The sequence below is a fragment of the Pollachius pollachius genome (assembly GCF_949987615.1).
Source record: "Pollachius pollachius genome assembly, chromosome: 16".
NCBI lineage: Eukaryota > Metazoa > Chordata > Actinopteri > Gadiformes > Gadidae > Pollachius > Pollachius pollachius.
In genome coordinates this window covers 13,515,230-13,537,372 of record NC_136949.1, presented here as the reverse complement: position 1 = coordinate 13,537,372, position 22,143 = coordinate 13,515,230, and the positions used below count along the sequence as shown (strand labels likewise).

At 43.4% G+C, this 22,143-nt stretch overlaps 2 protein-coding genes across 2 annotated transcripts in view; one reads left to right on the top strand and one right to left on the bottom strand.

Moving 5' to 3' along the window:
* Positions 1 to 2,383: 2,383 nt before the first annotated feature.
* On the top strand, positions 2,384 to 9,734 carry slc22a16 (solute carrier family 22 member 16; the record flags this gene model as incomplete). The annotated part of the gene is made up of 8 exons (XM_079753332.1): positions 2,384 to 2,427; positions 2,892 to 3,371; positions 4,125 to 4,242; positions 5,116 to 5,728; positions 6,636 to 6,763; positions 8,109 to 8,218; positions 8,594 to 8,693; positions 9,546 to 9,734. 8 exons carry the CDS (start codon positions 2,384 to 2,386, stop codon positions 9,732 to 9,734), a joined length of 1,782 nt encoding a protein of 593 aa, XP_079609458.1.
* A 5,721-nt stretch (positions 9,735 to 15,455) lies between these two features.
* Positions 15,456 to 22,143, bottom strand: part of usta (uronyl 2-sulfotransferase a) — a gene marked incomplete at its 3' end in the record, with an annotated part of 48,919 nt that continues 42,231 nt past the window's right edge. The window contains exons 6-8 of the mRNA XM_079753164.1: positions 16,601 to 16,698; positions 16,074 to 16,231; positions 15,456 to 15,778 (exon numbers count right to left, since the gene is read on the bottom strand). Coding sequence (XP_079609290.1) covers positions 15,456 to 15,778; positions 16,074 to 16,231; positions 16,601 to 16,698 — 579 coding nt within the window. The remainder of the gene's footprint in view (positions 15,779 to 16,073; positions 16,232 to 16,600; positions 16,699 to 22,143) is intronic.

Genomic DNA, 22,143 nt, shown 5'->3' with positions numbered 1-22,143 from the left:
CGGAATCCTCCTTTACTCATCTGTTGATCATCAGTAAAGACACTTTTATTTACAATGTGTGTCCGTCTCACTCTGTGTCAAGCATTTGGGTCCACTTGCTCACTGCCCCGTAACAGGATTATTATAAGAAACAACGCTTGGTCAAGGCCAAGCGTCTGCGTCATGTTGGAATTTGAAGAAGCTAGGCCTCAATTGGCCCTACCTGGATATTTTCAACCGTGCCTGTGTTCATTGTTATGCCGCTCTTCAGACGAGTTAATATATTACTCCCAGAGCTAAATCGTATCCTAAATGCTCTTAAAACCGCTATTTTGTACCTAACCAACTGTATAGAAACCCTCTGAATCTTTAGTTTCATCCCAAATATTTTTACTCTACTCAGAGCTGTCCCAGCCACAGCTGTGGGACAGGTGCACCTCACAGATCTCTTCGCGGCTCCACCAGACGCATCCACATCGATCACAGTGAAGCTGTTTGGATCGTCACACGCGTGTGAAGCACAAGTGCAGTTCACATTTTGTGCAATTCACAGTGGAAGCACTGTTTGTGCTACAATAAAAGAAGGATAAGAGCGATTACAAACTATAAAATAAGAATGAGTTACATACTATAATAACATAATAAAAAGGTGAAAGTTCCCCAATAAATAGCACAAGAGATAAAAAGTGATAAGACCACAGGAGGTTAGTGTAACGGGAAATTCTATTTTCACATGTTTCTCTAGGTGCCATTTGTTGGTGTGCCTGTTTTCCTGACTTTATTATTATAGTTCACACTTAATATCAGCATATGTATGGTTTGGTTTTGGCCAATACTTTTATTGAACAAAACACAAGTGCAGTTCATATTTTTTCATTCATGAATATATAAAATCCCATATAGAATTGCAACAAATTAACAAACAGAAGACCAAGAACCCAAAACATTTTAATATGCTGCTTTGATTTAATAATAATTAAATCTAAGCAGCATATTAGACCCCATTGTTAAGGTCGAGAAGCCAGGGTTCCAAACGAGAGCCGAGAGGGAACAGCTAGGGCCCCCTTTATGATAGTTTACAGTCTGATTAACCAATATAATGGCAGAGCTGCTCTCAGCATCCTGACAACACTGTGTAATAAGTCCTCGCTTTTGCCAATCCCTTGGACTTCCCTTGGAGAGACGCAGGGCTAACTCCCATCTGAGGCCTCGGACGATTGTATGTTAGGACTCTGATTAATGTATGTTTGTTGCACTACTGTTGTATGTTATTGTTCCTTTATTATTCAAATATGTTACCCTAATTGTTATAAGTTCGGATGACTCTTTATTTCTACTCAGTTTATACAGAAACGATTGACGTGGGCCAAATTCCCACCATGTTTTGAGACCGATTGATCAAAGCAATCAATGACACTACAACCTGGCATTCAGGGTCAGGAAAGGACGGCCATGTAACGCTACTGTGTGTGTGTGTGTGTGTGTGTGTGTGTGTGTGCTTGTGTGTGTGTGTGTGTGTGTGTGTGTGTGTGTGTGTGTGTGTGTGTGTGTGTGCGTGCGGGGGGGCGGGGGGAGAGAAGCTCCGTCAGAGCAGCCGTTCACCTTGATGTCCGGTTGGGGGTTTAGAACGTAATAACTGTGTAGGAGCGTTCCAGATACAACGTCGCCAAGGCAGCATCACAAAGTTTCCCTGGGTCGAAACACGCGCATTATTGCTTTTTTATCTCATATTTGAATCCCAGCTGTTTGTTACCCTGATCTTTATGAATTAATCATTGATTAAGACCACTGGGGGGGGGGGTCAGGTAAGTCAACGAACCTGCCCGCTATAAATCATTTATCATGACCAACAGTTCGGGAACCTTCAGTCAGCAGGAACACCGCTGATAAGACGGAGGAGAACTCTAATTCTCCTGAAACACGGCCCGTGCCGTGAGCGCATTAAAATATTACTGACAACCCCCATATAGATAGGCTATGTGATGTTGTGTGGCATTGGTCAAAGATTAATGACAAAATAAAAGATTCACGGCCATCCGACTATCTCATTCTTATCGTTCAAATAATAATTTTATGGCGGCTATAGCTATATAACACTGGGGGATGGATGTCGTCATGGCAACAAAAAGAGACTTCCTTGAATCTGGCAACACCAATCTGGTGTTCCCGCCTGCATCATTTGTCGCAGTACAAAATTCCCGTTCGTTTAATTCAAAACAGTTTCTGTGTTATGTGATTGAGCAAAGAAAAACACTTGCGCCCCTCCTACTCGGCGGGTCTGTGCGCAAACTGCGGCGGACCTGTCTGTCTGTCTGTCTGTCTGTCTGTCTGTCTGCCTGTCTGTCTGTCGTCTAGTCCGCTGTCCGAGAGGCGCACGGAGCAGCGCTAGAAGCCCGCCGACACCATGAGCGTGGAGCGGATATTTGATGAGCTCGGACACTTCAAGAGGTAACTTTTGATATTTCCACATTTATATTGCATCCAAAGTGTTTTTAAATGTCAACGCCCTGCCCGGCCACGCTGTGTTTTACCTCTCCAAGTATTTCTCAGGATCGGGTCTAATTATAGGCATGGCAAAAAAAGAAAGTGGTATACCGTTACTTACTTTATGAGTAGCCTAGTACTTTTATTTAACTGGGTGAGGAGTTGTTGTTTAATGCTAGAGGGCCAGCCGTTACCATAGGCATATGTCCTTAGTTGTTTTAAACTAATGAATAAGTCCAAGTTAAATTTTCCTTAAAAAAATACCCAGGGTTCATTTTTATTAGATATTTGATCAGATAACACAGCAAATACAGTAGCCTTCCATAAAGTGTTAATAGTCCTAAATGAATAGCATCTTCTTTGGTTCCAGTCGTATTATAATTAGTCTTGCTGTTATGACTAAAATAGCCAACGCGTCTCCTCTCCAGGTTCCAGGCGTGTCTGTACTTCGCAGCGGTCTTCCAGGCCATCGCGTGTGGGATCCACTATCTCGCCTCGGTGTTTCTCGTCGAGACCCCCAACTTTGTGTGCGGTGCGCCAGCCAACATCACCGACGTCCTATACGGTAACGTCTCGGGAACCGCTCTAGCAGACGTCCTACCCTCCTTCAAGGATGCCTACAGCTACCTGGCGGTCAAGACCTCCACGGGGGACCAATGGGAACTCGGCCGGTGCCAGAGCGCATTGCGCGTCAACCCCACGGACTTCCTTACCTATGAGTTCGATGGCAACAAAACGATGATAGTCTGCGAGCAGAAGTTCGTCTTCGACCACAGCCAGGTGATACAAAACATCGTGACCGACTGGAACCTAGTTTGTGATCAGGAATGGCTGGCCAAGCTGTGCCAGCCCACCTTCATGATCGGCGTGATGATCGGCGCGCTCGTGTTTGGGGATATCGCCGATAGGTAAGCTAAGCATGACGTCACCATGGCCTTCTTCTGCCCAATTGTAGGGGCCGTAAATGGTAAGGGGAGGTAAATTACGTTATTATTATTTCATTATGTGGGGAGTTACGATGGAAAAATAATGGATATCTATTTTGTCGATCGTTGGTTGTAGAGGCAATGTGGAAGTTCCCTTGTCATTAAGAATCATGCATGCCTCGGAGTTACTCCATGGACACCATTGTTATGAAAAACACATGGGCTATGTTTAATACAAGGCAGATACTAATCACATTGCCTCCATAATCTCGGTTTCATCAAACATTTAAGGACATCTGTTAATTATTTGTTTTGGCAGAAACAGACATTCTTTTTGTTCTTTTCTTTGTCACATTCTTCGGGGTTGTGTAGTGCCCGGTTTCCTGTGCTGGACTGGAGTGGATCCATATATGTTTACATTTTTTATTTTTCCTCGAAGGACACACATCTGTGTCAAAGATGTCTGTAAAGTGCCTGTGATTACATTTGCTTTGCTGAGATTCATGCAATGTTTGGGATTGCTTCTGTCAGACTAGAGAAGAAGTATACTTGAAGTACCCTTCTTTTAAACATTTTTGTGAACCGTTTTCTGGTCTGTGTCAGCCTGAATGGGCTTAATGGGTTCTTTCAAAGTGCAACATAACTCACAATAGCGTCAGGATTATTACCACCCACTCATCTACACTTTCTTCCTGTTTGCATGTCTCTTTTTCTACCCCTTGCTCTCTTTCTCAGGGTCGGCCGTGTAAAGATTCTCATGGTCACCAGCGCGTGCCAGTTTGGGTTAGGGGTGCTGGTTGCATTCTCCCCAAACTACTACTGGTTCCTAGCCATTCGCTTCGTCCTTGCCATGGTAAATTCAACATGTGTTTGTGTGTGTGTGTGTGTGTGTGTGTGTGTGTGTGTGCGTGTGTGTGTGTGTGTGTGTGCGTGTGTGCGTGTGTGTGTGTGTGTCTGTGTCTGTGTTCGGTGTGTTTGCCCCAGTGAGGCTGTCTTGCATGCAGCTGTTGGCCTATCCGTATCAGCACAGAAGACAGGATTTATTTCCACCATATGGCTTGTCCGGTCAGCGAGGGCTGAAAGTGGCGATTCTTCTCCAAGTCCTCTGGAGCCATGCAGCTATAAGCTATGGCTCAAGCTAAGCTAACCATAGAACATAGCTCTTGCGGAGAGACTCGAACAGGCGGACATTCTCAGCAATGCACTATTGCACTTCATCGTTGTGTGGTATGCACACACATATATGGACTGTCTCAAATACTCTATAGTATATGCTGAGGGCATTGGATTGTTGCGGTAGATGGAAAGGGAATAAATATACTGTTGAGAATGTTGTAGTAGTATAGTAGTATAGTACTACTGTAAGTATTGTACTGTATGCGCTGTATTCCTATTTTGTGTGATCATCTCTTCATCATTCAATTGGTAATAATTTACAAGAAGGATTCATAATTATTCATTAATTAACATTAGTTAATACAGTTATAATGCAGTAATAAGCATAAATTAATAGTTAGTAAACAGTTAACTAAGGGTCTAGTAATAATTTACTAAGTTTGTGTTTTTTTTATATTTAATAGGGTTTGGGTTAACCCTAAACCAAAAACCTTTACCGTAACCCCTATGCTAATGCTGTATAATAAGGCTTATAACTGCATTATTAATTAATTTTATCAATAGTTATTAATGCACCCTCATTGCGGAGTCTCATCCCCCCCCTCCCCAGGTGTCCAGTGGCTACCTGGTGGTGGTGTTCGTCTACGTGACCGAGTTCACCGGCACCAAGGTGCGCACGTGGACCTCCATGCACGTGCACGCCGCCTTCGCCGTGGGCATCATGGTGGTGTCGCTGATCGGCTACCTGGTGCGCACGTGGTGGATCTACCAGATCGTCCTCTCCCTCGTCACCTCGCCCTTCCTCTTCTTCTGCTGGAGGTTCCCCGAGACGCCCTTCTACCTCATGGCCAAGGGCCGCCTCAGGGAGACCCAGGCCCTGCTGGAGCGCATCGCCAGCACCAACGGCGTGGAGTGCCGGCTGAGAGCAGAGGACCTGCTGGAGCCCGAGGACAAGGGCACCAGCGACCTGCTGGAGAAGAGGGCCGGCGGGGAGAAGCAGGAGGAAGGGGAGAAGGAGGCAGAGGAGAGGGAGGGAGAGGAGGTGCAGGCCAAGGCAGCGGAGAAGAAGCTGTCCATCCTGGACCTGTTTGGCAGCTGGAGGATGGCGGGCCGGACGATCATCGTGTGGGCCGTCTGGTTCATCGGCAGCCTGGGCTATTACGTCTTCTCCCTGGGCTCCGTCAACCTGGGGGGCAACCAGTACCTCAATCTCTTCCTCGCCGGTAGGCGGGGGGCTGTCGTGCGTGCGTGTGTGTGTGTTTGTGTGTCTGTGTGTGTGTGTGTGTGTGTGTTTCTGTGTGTGTGTGTGCGTGTGTGTGTGTTTGTGTGTTTGGGCAATGCCCACGATTCGACATGTACTGGCGTTATCCAAGTTAAACCAGTAAAGAACCTACGACTGAGTCCTCTGTCGACCTTTAAATGTTGAAGGGCAGGAGAATTGTGCGTTCATTGTACATTGAGAGCTGTGACAAATTCTGCTCTCAATGTGTATTTATTCCTGTGGGTTGCAGTCTAACTTCTCAATGTATCCCGACTGTGTGTGTATTTGTGTTTGCATGGGGTGGGTGGGTGGGTTTCCATGAAGAAAAATCCAACCACAGTGCTCATGGTACACTCAGTTGACCTACTTTAAAACTAAAAAACAGAAGTTGCTCTTTCCACGTCAACCAATCGTAGCTAAGCGCCGCCCACCTACAAAGTGCAACGCAATCCATTGAGTGAAGGAGAGAAGCACTACACATTCTGCACTCCGCTGTTTACAATCCCTGCTGCAATTGATCACATCACACATACCATAGATATGCATATAATGCATCCTTAATATATAGCAGTTTTAACAAACTAAGAACATTTAGTTCTTGACGTTCTCGATCCCCCTCATGTTTACCTCTGTGCCCGGTGGGAAAACCCAGGAAATGAAGCGTGTAGCGGAGAGAGGAGGCAGCACAGGTCCTTAATGCCTGCCCTCCTCCCTGCTCCGCTGCGTTGTAAGGCCACAGAGTCGAACCGCTGAACTCTCACCGCGGTATCCATGAATACACACTTACTTGTCAAACAAAGCGGCCAAACATTGAGGCCCCTCTGACGTTTCCGCCACTCTCACCCGCGCCGTGATTGGCTGTGTTCCAGGGGCCGTGGAGATCCCGTCATACCTGGTGGGGAGCTATGCCATGGACCGCGTGGGCAGGAAGAAGACCTGCGCCCCAGGGCTGATTCTGGCCGGGATAGCCTGCATGCTCATGATCGTAGTCCCTTCTGTACGTACTGAGCTTTGCACACCAACCCCATGTGTGTGTGTGTGTGTGTGTGTGTGTGTGTGTGTGTGTGTGTGTGTGTGTGTGTGTGTGTGTGTGTGTGTGTGTGTGCATATGCACTACCAGTTGGTGTGTCTGTGCGTTGACCTGAAGGATTCACGCTGCCAGAAAAAACAAGTAATTAATGTCTATGCACGTACGACTTGTGTCATTAGAAAGCCAATTTCCGCGAATGCGAGGGTCAGAAATAGAGTGGCTTGGAGGTCGGATTATACATCCTAAGGGTCAGGTATCACTGCTTCCCCCTTCTTACTAAGCGCTGTCCCCACAAGACCCCCGACCTCTCCCCATGCCGCCCGACCCCTCTGGCCTTCCCCGGGGTCGTGTAGGGTGTCTCAGTTCAACGAAACATGGAGTGGCAGTGCCGTCTTTACCCCCCAGGTGGCCCAACAAACAGAAAGAACGCAGATGATTTTTTTAAATTTACAATGGTCAATCAACATAAAAGACACAAAGAAAAGAAAAAAGCAATCAAAGCAATATATCAAAGCAATTAAAATGCGTTGACAAGGTTTGACTAGGTCTGCACAAGCCGTTTACAAGTCATATTAAGAGCGTGTCCCGTTTCGGTGTGCCTCCAAATAGAGAAGACAAATTAAAAAGGCCATTTCATCTCTCCTTCTCCCTCTCTCTTGACTTTCTGTTAATGTGGATTTCTCTTTGCCTTTATTTCCCTTCCTTCTCCCCTAGGTATTCACAGTAGTGCGCACTATTTATTTGCTCATTCATTCTTTTCGTCATTAGGGTCATTGATTCTCAGCGGCGCCGGGTTAACCCTATGCATGAGGCTTTAGTAAACACCACTGACTTGTCAAGTAAGCTCAAAGAGATGGCCAAATTAAGCTAACTCGTCTCAATGTAATTTAGCTCAAGGGAAAGGTATATGACCGCAACTGAACGTGGCTTGGCAAGAAATCGAGCAACTCTTTATGTATGACAATGTTACGTACTGCAGGAACTGTGTGCGACCCAATGTTTCAAAAACATTATGCGGGAGTCATCTTCTGTTGCCTACGCTCTCTAGACGAGCCTAAGTTTAGTGCATAGGTCAGTCAAGTCTTCTTCAATGGGAGCCGGTCATCTCCCAATTATCCCACTGGTCTGTCCCTCAGAGTCAGCACACACACACACACACACACACACACACACACACACACACACACACACACACACACACACACACACACACACACACTGACATCTAATGTAGTCTAATGTAACATAATTGTAATTTCCACTGGTGGAATATTCCTTCCTCTGACTCTCATCGCTGTGTTTTGCGTTACAGGACATTCATTGGCTGATGACCTTACTCAGTATGATCGGGAAGTTTTCCATCGCCATCGCCTTTGGTCTGATTTACCTGTACACCTGTGAGCTTTACCCGACCATCATCAGGTAGGAAGAAGCTCTACGAAATAGATATAAATTATATTGATATATATAGTATCCAGTGTCAATTGTCTTTTGGTTAATTTGAAGTTAAACATTTACCATTACGAGAACAATAATAACATTGGTTCAGATCCAGTGTGTCATGTAATCGATACATTGCTATTACATGACCCACAATTTGGCGGATGCTCTTATCCAATCTGTCTTACATTAATGTGAGTGCGTCAATTCTTTTCAATCCTCACCCCAGTAGGTATCAAACCCTAACCCTGGCATGGTTAATGCCATGCTTTACCAGGCTGCCAGGCTTGCTTATACACCGTTGAACCAATGCTGTGTATGTGAGGAGGTCAGTGATGGACTCTGTTCATGCCCTAGATCCCTGGCTGTGGGGAGCGGCAGCATGATGTGTCGTGTGGGCAGTGTGGTGGCCCCCTATTGCGTCTACCTGGCGGACTACTGGATACACCTTCCTCAGGTACATACGCCTGCACACACACACACAAACAAACACACATGCATGCACATGTGCACATACACATGCACACACACACACACACACGTGCACATGCACACACACACACACACACACGTGCGCATGCACACACACACAAACACACACACAGACACACACACACACACACACACACACACACACACACACACACACAAGCATGCATGCTGACATAAGCCGTTTTCCCATATGAACTTCAAACCAGAAACTGTCCAGAGAATCACATGCGGATAAAGGTTGCCCTTTCTGTGTCATATGCGTTCTCACGCATTAGACACGGTGAGCGCATACGCAAGTATTCATGCATAGAAACACACACACACACACACACACACACACACACACACACACACACACAAAGACACACACGCATAGACATATACATAGACACACATGTACATGCACATACTGCGTGTGTGAATGGACTCACTCGTGGGGGAATGCATGTATGTGCATGCAAAGTCCAGTTCAACTAGAGATAATTGCTATTAATATTTTAATGATAAATACTTCAGCGACAGCACCGTCCCCAGTGGATAAATACACCCACAACCACACACACGGACAAAGTCTGCAAAGTGAAAGAGACTAAATAATAACAGCTTCAGTGATAGCTCAATCTCCTCTGGAACCCTAGTCGTTTCAAGAGGAACAAGAATGACCTGTGTGGGTCACATCCCTTCCTGGTTGATCAGAGATTGAGTGGTTACTCTTTCGGGCCTGTTCAATGTGTCCTGTGTCCTGTTCAATGTGTCCTGTGTCCTTGTCCTGTGACAATCTCATTCTCCTGTCCCCCCCACCCCCCCCCAACTACAGTTGATAGTGGGAATCCTGGCATTCATCTTTGGTGTGTTGACACTGATGTTGCCTGAGACCCTAGGCCAGCCACTGACCACCAGCCTGGAGGAGGCTCAGAACCTGGGGGTCAAAGCCAAGAAGAGCAGCTCACCTAAGGACGGCAAAGACCCTGAGAATGGGCTGGAGATGGCGCAGCAGCGTCTCTAGGGGGTCTGGGCCATACACACACAGGGACAGACTTATGGAGCATAACTAAATAAAAAGGGAAAGGGTTGATACATGTTGACCCTTGTCAAAAACTAAAGACAGGAAAATGATGTACTTCTTTACTTTTGATACTTGTACATTTTAACCCAGTTAGATACTAACATTTTATCTGAGCTACTTTATGACTCTACTCTTGTGATTTTGTGACGGTTTATTTACTCTTACCAGTCACTTTCAACAAAGCTATCTGTACTTTTTAATCAAGTATAATTTTCTCGTACTTTGTACATCACTGTATATATATATCACATTCTATATATTACATCAAATAATTTTATGATAATAATTGTTTTCATCTCAGGGAATTCTCTTTGAAATCACTGTGAAAACCATTTGTTTTTGTTTAACTAGCCTCATAAATCTGTAAATTTCTCCTTTGTGTGTGTGTGTGTTTGTGTGTGTGTCTACATATGTGTGTTTCTGCGTGTGTGTGTGTGTGTGTGCCTCTGTGACATTGTGCAAGAAAACAAGCTAAGTCTTGAGTCTGGCTCTAAATTAATACTGTTCCTTATGAGCAATTAAGGTGCTAGAGCCTAGCTAAGTTAAGTTTCAGCTTTGCGATAGTCTTTGTTTGTTTTGGACAAAAGACAAAAAAGGGCATTTCTCAAGAGGCTTATTTTAAGTGTTTTTGAAAAGACCTGGTAACACCACAAAAGATAATTGCAACACATATGTATTAATAAGTATGATGAAGTATTTACATCCCAAAGGCCAATAATTGCTTTATGGTTTTTAGCGGTTGTACAGATATATTGACCGGTAGTATTATTATTTAGTAATAAGGGAAATTATTAAGACAGTTTACAAAGTTTCTTATGAGGACCTATAGTATTTACGATACTCTGTATGAACATTCATATTCATATTTGATCATGGCAGGAACATTGTTAACATAATTTGGTTCATTTCAACAACTTTGTGAAAAAAATAATAAAACAATATAGCCTGGTTATGTCAATGTGTGCATTTCGTATTGGCTAAATGACCTAAGACCAAATGACAACTACAACTAACAGCTTTCTTTCCTGAACGCAGGAACATGTTTAACACATTAACCACAATATTATTCACATCAATACAAAGACATTTACTTTGAAGACTTAATTAGTTTATTTTGCCTCGATGTAGTTGTTTGATAATCCAATCGAGATATCTGTTGAAGTCAATTTTATTTGGGACATATTTCAATTGGTAAATGCCAGGAGTTAAATCAAAGCTGAAAGCAACCAATCGTACACATGATTGAGGCAATAAATTACATGTCTTCCTTCCTGAGATTCTTATATGGAAAGCAAAGGAAAATAATAAATTGGCAGAAAGCAAACACTGAACACTTGGCAGGATAATAAAAACTACACAAACTGAGATATGGAAGATTACGTTAAACATAAAGGTAAAAGTCGATAGATATGTATTTTTGTAAAAAAAAAAATAGCTTATGGTGACTGTGATCTGTAATAATGATGCTTTACTGTAGAATAGAAGTTGGCTAAGTTGGAGATTCAATTCATGAGCTGGCTAACACTGACCAACATTCAAAATAATATAAGAGCACAAATATAGTACCCTTACACTTTAACAATTATCGCATATTATAATTGAAGAGGAGATAGTAAGATGTTCAGCAGATCAAATGTGCCATCAAAACCTCTGCTTAACTGCAAAATTATCATTATATAAAAAACTGAGAAAGTGCAACAGCTGTGACTGACTAACAATGGCAAATGAGTTGACTAAGGGAAACAGGTGCAACAGGAAGGGCCACAGCTGACCCCCCAGGCCTTCTCAACCGACCCCCAGCTGACCCTTAGAGAAACCAGCCTAAGCAATTAATAGCGTATTAGCAATCCCTTAGGGGTTTGATTAGGTTACTGTTAGCCAATAGAAGAGTTGGAAAATATAAGTTTCCAATAAAACTAACAAAAAAGGGTTGAGGCATAACCCACTTGCCAGATATCCAAACTGCTTACCATTCTGAAAAAAATAGCTACATTCCCTTAGTTTTGATTGGGGAGATAAAGGTTGACAAATCAAAACTAAGGGGATGAACAAAAGTATGTGAGTGCACTCTAAACAAAGTCTGGTCACGGGCGCTAGGAAGGAGGACTGAGAGAGAGATGAAGAACTGGGGGCAACTATCCACGCCAATAGCCAATCAGCAGCCAGGGTCGGCCTATGCAATGGCTACATCAACAAATCAAAGCACATCACCTGCAACCTAAGCATTAACACACAAAACAGCACAACACTAGCACATGTTGAATAAATTATCCACCATTGACATTACACTTCTTAAGATGATCAACACGCTTTACAGGGTCAAACACTTCCTGTCAGGTGACCATGGGCCTTATTTACCTAGCAGACCATCTTGGTTCGAAATGGATGCTAGGTGAATATGACAAGTTGGCAGGACAGATAGCTGAACAAAAAAAGCTACATTTAATTTTTTTAACTTGATAATTTCCAGTAAACAGTGCCGTTCCCAAACGCATAAGGACTTTTGGAAGGGGACAAAGCAGTTTATTGGACAAGAAGCTGCTTAACACATCAATGTAAGGTTTTACTTATACTTTGTGATTTGTAAGTAATTATGTAAAAATAGTTATTGTAACATACATTAACATCCAATATCTTCCATTGGTTGTGGCTGTAGAGTCTGATTGGGTGAAATGTCCATCATTAATATATCAGATCCCCACTCAGGCCTCCCAGGGTACCACGATCTAACACGAAACCTTATCGTGTCTTCGGTTAAGCAGAGGTGAGCCACAGTTAGGATGGCCCAAACAGAGGCTTAGCGGTTCATTCTAAGGCACTCTTAAATGAAATGTTATGATCAAATAAAATCAGCAAGCAGCGGAATGCCACACAAAAGCCAAGTGGATCAATGAAGTAAGGAATGAGACCGACCCTAGAGATACTGCGTACAGAAGTGAGAGCATACTAAGGGAGGGACGAGCATTGTTGGATATTGTGTAAGGGTACGCACTCATCTTCCTCCACCTCCCCACATCGCTGTGTTTCAGACTGCATAATGTCAGAACTGAAATGGGAATTTGGTCTGTGGTATGGCCAATTCTCAAAGCCTTCTGAAACCTTTGGAAATATTTTTCAATCCCCAGACAACGTCTCTGACAGACATTTGGCCTTTGTAGATGTTTTTTATTTGATCTGAAAACACACGACGGATCATGGAGACTCAAAAGTTCAACCAAAGTAAAAACATTACAGATGTTAATCCTGCATTATGTTCCCTTTAGCAGCCTCTAGAGTTGTAAGGGGTGGGGGGGTGTGTGGGGCCGGGATATGCTGTTTTCACTCTTTATAAACTGTATAGTTCGGTAATTTTGTTAAATGGAGTAAGTAGCTAGAGTAGAAAAGTTACATAGTTCAGGTTTAAGCCATTTATTTTTTACTTTGCAGTGAAATCTGCCAAATCAACAACAAACTGTATGTCAACTGAATGTCAATGCAGATTATTCTGCTAGGACAGAAGCTTCTAACAGATTATTCTTCTTACGGATTATTTAAGGTAGAAATGTTCTTTTGACAAAGTATGCTCCTGCATCTGCTCATTACATCTACCTTACTGGCCCTGAAACGATTTATCTCAGAGTGCTCCCCTCTCCTGATCGAACTCAGTGTATTTTATTGTCTCAGATTGCTTCAGGTACTAAATTCACACTCACTCACACGTAAAGTGGTGGTGTTCACAGTTTCATAATGAGGACTCAGCACAATGGACAAGCCTTTAGCCCACATTATTGGGCTTCACCTACTTATTTATTGTGAGGTATTGGACCAGACACCTCTTGGACCAGTGGAGGCAATGAGCTCAAACGTGTCACGCATGAATCCATCTCAATTGGTCCCTGAAATGCAAAATGTTCCTACTTAAGAAAGTCCTCCTAGAAACAACTTGGAGAGTTTGGGACTGTGTTATTTGGCGACCAAAAGCTGATGCTCAAGGACTTTAAATGTCCTTCATTTGTAGCTTCCTGTTCCCAGCCTCAGTCTCTTTAAGTGTGTCTTGAAGGGAGTGTTGACTTGGATGGAGTGTTTCAGGCTTGAATGGAGGTTGAGTGGCCATTAGTGGAGCAGGATTCAGCAATGCTACGCTGACCACTAGATGGTGAGAACCAAAATGAACCCCTCTCGTCTCCAGCTTGTCCACCAGGATTTTTTTATTTCCTGTTTTTTGGGGTTTTTTTTGCATTTAAAGGCATTTGTACATTAAACAACTTAAATACAATTCCTTAAAATCTCTGATATGCTTCATTTTGTTTTCATATCATGGGACCGATGGTAGATTATTACTCTTAAACTTGAAAAATCCATCCAACCACCCCACAAGCAGTCACTGCCCACCAACAGACAAATACGACAAACAAATACGTACCTTAATTTAAACAGAACTTACAAGAGCAATTCTACGCAAGAGGGAATGGATGAGCTGCTAATTAATGTCATGATAAACACAGATATAATAAATACATCCCAAAATGGGTCATAGCATTGCATTGTAGAGAAGTTGGCAATAGTTTTGGCAAGTTCTTTTACTGATATTTAAAACTTTGGATTGAACTGAATTGGGCTTTATGCACTTTCTTCGCATTCATCCCTATAATTATTCCACCAAAAATGGAAAAAATTCACACACTTATACGCCATGACCTACCTTAAATATTCAAAATCTATCTTAAAATGGAAAAATTTCACACACTTATACTCCATGACCTATCTTAAATACATGTAAAACACAATGTTGGTTTGGTCGATTGTAATGATACCGCCGCACACAATTGGAATTCTCTGAATTCATAAATGCGTGCTTATCGTTCCGCCTCCCACTGAATCAAACACCATCATCCACAGGTGGTGTCACAACAGTTTTTTAGAAAACACTGCAGGATGTGTCTGGGGATTTTCATCACAAACTGCCTCCATGTGTCTTGAACTGTCCTGGATGATGAATAGTTTGATGGCACTTTTGATGACATAAAATTAGAAGCTTAACAGACCAGAGTCGAGAGGGAGAACCATTAAAAAAAGTACCAATATCAAAAAAAGAAAAATTAAAATATTCAACCAACCCTCTGATCTCGCATTGGCCGCAATCGGCCTGTAATTTAGAATATTTCTCAACAGATTTGTCCCCATCCAGCATTCATCTCTCCTGGAGATAATAGAAACCGCATCTGCCTAAAATCCAACGAATCTCGCTCAGTGAGCTTGAAGGAACTTCAAAATGGCGTCGAGCCTTCCAAGTCCATTTCCATGGTCCCCCTGGCAGTTCATGAGATATTACATCCCCCCTCCCCCACCACCCCCATCTATGTATTCACACGTCCAATCCTCGCCATAGAGAGTCTTTTCACACACACACACACACACGCACGCACGCACACACACACACACACACACACACACACACACACACACACACACACACACACACACACACACACACACACACACACACACACACACACACACACACACACACACACACACACCAACACTGAGCAACCGACCATCCCACCCACCACCAGGGTGACCCATTAAGGGGGGAGGACCCCCTCCACCCTGGTGGTCCGTCCCCTGTCCCACTAGTCCAGTACCAGGCCCACCCGGCCCCGGGCCACAGCGCGTGCGTCCTCAGGGGTTCACCAGCCAGCTGGCGGCGTCCTCGAGGGTGGTGTCCTGCGCCTCCTCCTGCTCCTCCTCCTCCTCTCCGTCCTCCTCCTCCTCCATGGGCTCGGGGGTCCGGAGCACCAGGTCCCGCAGGAAGTCGTGGGAGTAGGCGGAGGGGCGCGCGGCCGACTTGAGGCCGATCTTCTTCTTGGCCAGGTGGAACTGGTCGCGGACGAAGCCGTAGAAGTCGTACTCGTAGCGCATGCGGTGGTACAGCACCTGCAGGGCCTCCAGCGTGGGCGTGTGCTTGCGCACCGTGCCCGTCATGTTGCCCGCCTTCTTGTAGTCTGGTGGGGGGGGGGGGGGGGGGATAGACCAGACTAAGTATTTATAGTTTAGACATGTTTTAAACTCTACTCCTTTTTAAAGACAACACTTTTTCTTGTGTATTCGTTGCTTTTGGGTTCATTTGAATGCTTCATGTCATTTTAACCAAAAAGAATGGCTACTGTGAAAAGTAATTAGTATACACCTAGTGACTAATAATAATAAAAATAAAAACTTTTATAAATGTGTCATATATTATATACCACAATGAAAAAAGTGAAAGGACCCAGAGTAAAGAGCAGAAGCGGTGTGTACCAGGGCTTTTGTAGATGTTGAGGACTCCTGAGAAGAAGTGGGGCAGAAGCCTCTCCAGGAGGAGCAGCACATCCTCCAGCTCCTCCAGGATGCCCACCAGGAGGTAGTTCTCCATCACGTTCTGCTTGGCCCTCTCCAAGGCCCACACTCCTGGCTCCCTGGTCGAGAGCGGTACAAGGACCACAGAGGGAGAGGGAATGGGGGAGAATAGTAAAAAAAAAATGGGTGGTTGACCGCCTAATTCTGCACATAATTGAGAACAAAACTATGTAACCACCGTAACAGTCAAAAAATAAAGGGTTGACTTCCTAATTCTGCACATAATTGAGAACAAAACTATGTAACCACCGTAACAGTCAAAAAATAAAGGGTTGACTTCCTAATTCTGCACATAATTGAGAACAAAACTATGTAACCACCGTAACAGTCAAAAAATAAAGGGTTGACTTCCTAATTCTGCACATAATTGAGAACAAAACCATGTTACCACCATAAGATCTACTGTATCTTGGCTTGCTGTGCATTACCTGCATTGTGGATGTTGACCACAAAAGTAGGGGATGATGTAGAACATCCTGGGGTTGGAGCACTCTGGGTAGTTTTCTAAGATGCACACGTTGATATCCTGGACAAAAAAACACAATCGAAGACACACAAAGATTAGTATCAGCAGTAGTAGTAGAATGAGCACGTGCAGTAACTCGTTTCATGACTGTATTTCGGTTGTAATTGCTTTCTAACTCCAGTAGAGGGATCTCTTGAACAACACAGTAGTCACTAGGCTTAGTCAGAAAATGTTATACCAGCTCACGCCAGAGGGGGCCGCCAGAGGGCGCCCTGTCCCTTATGATCTGAGTGTTACGATCACATGATTACGGTCATGTCAAGACCTGCAGGTTTACACAAAACATAGCTTGGTCAAATGAGTTTGATGAACTCATTGCACTTCTTATTAAGACATTTGAATTAAGATATCATGTGTCCTACTTTAAGGAGATTCAGTGGAAGATTGTTAAAGCAAATCTATGAGACAAAATTAGGCCCACATCATGTTCAGTGAGTGAGTGAGTGACAGCCTATTTATTCACACTTTAGTTTCAAATACTGACTAGATTGAAATGAATGAAAAACACAAACACACTGTATCATTATGTTTGACACAACATTTTAAATGATTAATTCAGACATTATAACTATGCAATTCTTTACAATTAGTCACACCTCTTCCTTCTGTGCCTAGAGAAAAGTTTTAGGCTGGTTAATATGAACAATTTGATACACTTTTACATGTTTCCTTGTCAAACATGATCTCTTGGTGTGAGCGAGATCTCTTGCTCAAAGCAAGAGATCTTGAACCTTTAAGCCTCATGAAATTATCAACATTACTCAACAGGAACTTTTTTTTTGCCTGTAATAACGTTTTTAATACAGGCATCTGAAATCAATGAGGACAGTTAGAGAGAAGATGGAGGCTATTAAAAATTCTGAACACTTTTATGCCTTTGTTACTGCAGTTGGTTGTCGCTTTGAGGAGTGATGATGGTTTTATGGGCGTTAACTAATCAATGCAATCATCAAAGGTGACAAAACCCTGCTTGTCAGCCAGCAAGCCCAGGCATCCACCTACGAGCAAACATAATGGAGCGACTTTGGTTTGGCTGGTTTTGTTAGTGCTAGTGATGTGTACTATTAATCTAATAGCCGGCTTAATGTGGCTACCCTCGGTAGTCGGCACCAAATATTGCCCCCTAGCTGGAAGAAATTATATATATTTTCTATGTAGACATAGAAGGCCTTTTGCGTATATTAACCAAAGTTACGCTGACACATACTGTATTCCTGGCAAAATGTAGCTTTAAAAAACAGAAAATCCTTCGTTACTAATGTTAACAATTTGTGATGTATACATAAACATTGGCCTGTTGGCCCTCGAAGTAAATCAGTAGAAAGTAGAACAATTTAAGATGACATCTCAAAAAATCGGTGCAGTATTTTGATTTGCTGTAAAATGGAAATCAGGTTGTACGTTGGCTGTGTAAGAATAATCTGGTACAACCACTAGAATGGAGCAATGTGTGTAACCACATTAAGCACATGCTTGTGGGCATTAAACCGTCAAACAAACACTGTTAACCGTCGCAATCCGTGGACAACGTGATCCTGGTCGTTTTAAAAAAATAACGCCCAAGACATTCTTCCACTCAACTTTGTTGAAGGCAAAGGCCTCCATAAATTATTAGAATATATCAAACCAAAATATATTGTGCCGGGAAGTAAAATGGTAACTTCAACATTGGAGCCCGACCATAACAAAATGAAGGAGGAAGAAGAGACCCACAGCAGAGAATTTGGCTGTGCTCTTAACAAGGGGGAACCGGATAAGTCATGGCTTGTGTCCACGATAATGCAAGCAACATGGTCCTGGCTAACAACAAGCTGCTGCAGTGGGAGTCAGAGCTTTGTTTTGCCCGTACACTGCCATCAGCCATCAATGATGGATTAAAGGGGAACGCCATGAGCCTGCTGATCGGTTCATCCAAAAGACTGGTGAGGCATTTCCATCACAGTGCTGACGCACTCCTTGATGGTAAATGAAACAGGAGAAAACAGGGCCTGCCTGAAACGCAGACACGCTGGATTTCAGTTAGCGTCATGTTCGAGCGCATCCATGAACAAAGAATAAGAAGAATAACAATAACATTAAGAAATCAGGTCTCAGCACCAATCCCACATGCTCTCTGTCCCTCCCTTGCCATGGGAGCCCACACACACATGACCTCTATCTCTACCCAGTAATAGGAGCCTCAACTCGGGGATGTGTGTTTCAAGATCCCCCCCCTCTTCACCAATGTTTTGTCTGACCGAACGGTGACAAAAAACAATCCAATCTATTCTCCCCACTCCGGAGTCCCTTAAAAGTGCCCTGCTCTAAGTGGTGAGGCGTACGTGTCAGTTTCAATGGCGTTCCCCATTACCATGACTTCGCTGAACAGGTAATGTAATAGGCTGATATACAAGTTAACTTTAATTGAGTAGCGTTATATAATGAATAATAATAGCAACCAAAACAACAACATTTATAATGTGATCACCGTTCAATTGTTTTACTATTTTCATCCGTTAACTGATCTCAACTAGGCATCCCAACTCAGCAGGCAAGCTCAGGAGGGTAACAGAGTTCAAGAAAAGGTGGCAGCCTCATTGGAGAGACAGATACCCCCAACCGACAGATAAACCTGGAAGTGCGGCAGTACAGGCCTCTGCTCTGGATCCCCGTCACAAGCACCTCCACTTTCCCCAGATGGACAGTCAACGGCACAGCAGTGAGAGTGACTCCTGCTGTGCCGTATCACAGCTTCCCAGCGAATGGGGACGAGGGAGATAACAGTGGGGATGAAGAAAAGAAAGACCAAACTGAGGCCTCCACCCAACCAAAACGCCAGAAATCGTGCCTAAATTCTTCCTTTGGAATGTCTACGGAGAGTCCACCGATCAATCAAAGGGCTGGAGCACAACCTGGTCTTTCACCGCAACATTGCTGTTGGCTCTGCGATTGTGGGATTTTTGTTTTGTTCGTTGAAAATTGTGTTCAGTACACGTATTGGCTAGTAACACACAGCTGTCTTCTGAGTGTTTTCTTATTTGAGAATAGTCGATAAACAAAACGTTCACTGTTGAACTACAGTGATATTAAGCGCTACAAACAACCCTAGTTCCTATCTGTGATGTTGGGCTTGGCTAGCTCTTTCAGCTGAACTAAGAGACAGCATAGCAGCAAACTTCTGGGTACATTTGTTAGGACAAATGATTTCCAATATGCTTGCAAAAGAGATCTGCTCTCTCAGTTGAGTCACCTATTCCACACATAGGTTGGTTCAAAAGACATGTACTCGAGGACTTGATTTGAATGTTGCATTGAAAGTTAGCAATGGGTTGGTTGGGATGTGGTTCGGATTACAAAACTTAGTGTTTTATTAACAATTTTATAACTAGCATTTTAAACTCTTTTACACCTGGAATGTCTTTTACACCTTATTTAAACCATCATTTGTTGTTTATGTTTTCTGATAATTTCACAGTTATTATTGCAAGACCTTTTACAACACTTTTGTTCAATAGTCCTCTGCTGGTCTGAGCAATAATTGGCCTGGCAGGAGAAATTCATTCGTTAAAAGCGCCATAAACTGGCTCTGTCGCCATTGTGTGCACAACAATCTTTGCTTTAGGGTTCGCAGTGTCTTACTGTTTACTAGGGAATTATTTTTGCTTGTGTGGATGGTTGCTCAAAAAACAAAAAACAAGCTGTTTATTTGAGTTTGGCGAGTTTATCGCTGTTGTAAATTTTTTTATTATATTCCGTTTTATAGTTCACTCAACGTCTCAAATAAAATGTCGACCATACTCAGGATATATATAGGAATATTGCAAAACATTAACTTGATTTGTATATTGTAGTGAAACAATCATTTGGCTGTGTCTGTTAACTCACTTGACATTAGCATTAGCTTTATTAACTAAACTTGGTTTGCAAGAAAAACGGTTGGGTATTAGGTTATTTTTTGTTTGGTCAACTGAATTGCAGCCCATTCGAAATAAATCTTTACTTACACTATAAATAGAACAGCCCCCGATCAGAGGCTTCTGGTGTGTTTGTGTGTGTGAGTTTGTGTGAGCGTGTCTGTTTGTGTACGTGGCAATGGAGGATTTTGCATTTAGTTAAAGGTGTGTGTGAAGATGACCGGTAAATGGAGGCAGCACTCTAAGGCTCCAACAGCCTCTCATAAAGACCATACATACGGGTCAAACTGTACTCGTAGAGCGGTTGACGATGACACAGAGTGTGTCAGGGCACACTGTTGATGGATAAATCCACAAGCGAGCCTCCAACGAGCCTTGACATTCTTTCACATCATTGACCACACATATCTGTACACCTATTTAACACCTTCGCAGAGTGGTAAATGCACGTAGTGTATTCAGAGTAACGTAATGTACAGCTGGCCGGCCATTACACTAAATAAACCCTGCCACTGTGCCGCATGACTGAAGGGGTTTATTTTGCGATAAGGTCCGGCTCGTTGCACATAAGTCTGCTTATTACACGGCCACTTACTAAAGAAAACAATTATTTGACCAAAAATATAAAAACAAATAAAAAAAGCAGCCATGTAGTAACTTCTGTTATAGGCGTGACTGTTCTCCTGCTCTCTTTCATCTATTCAGAATTGATTAGATCCCAGTATAAAAATGTATCGCGCACACAATACTTTTTGCACCGCAACGTCTTGAATTCCCACCGTAGAGATTCCAAGAAAGTGGAGTATTCAAACAGGTTGAATGTGTGTGTACTTGTGTGCATGTGTGTGTGTGTATGAATGTGTGTGTACGTTGCTGCATGTGTGTGTGTGCATATGAATGTGTATGTGCATGCATGTAGGTGCGTGTCTCTGATAGTTCCTGAGAGTTTTTGAGCGGACATGCCATTGCATCTGCGTATTGTGGCATACATGTGTGTGTGTTTGTACAGGGAGGGAGCTATGGAGAGAGAGATGTGGGAGGGGGGAGGGGAGGGGGCAAATGGAAAAATCTGGAACACAGTTTGTTCATTGACCCCCCCCCCCCCCCCTTAGGTACAGCAGTGCCCACGGTAGGCACAAGAGACCCGGTTCGAAATGCTGGATTTCAATGTCAGCCGCCTATGCCCAGTCAGAATGAACTATTATCGGTTCCAGGTGCACAAGTTTGTCCTGATACCATGACAACCCATGTTCTCAACCATAGAACCAGTTTGAGTTGAACTCCTCCCACCTCCTCCAAATGACCATCTTCTACCTTACGTGTGATTGATAGAGACAATGACCCCGTTGTTTGTCTTGGTCATGTTCTCTTAGGCTACAAGGCGCTGTTTGCTTTTTGACGAGGTTTTATGGCTCTGTCTTTTCTGGCTGGAAGCCTCCAGTTGTTTTAATTGTGGTGTGTGTGTGGGCTGCAGCTGGAACTTAAAGATGCGTCAGGTGACATAGCAGGTCCAGATATTGAGTTGAAATTAATCAACTCCCCAAATGTCCCA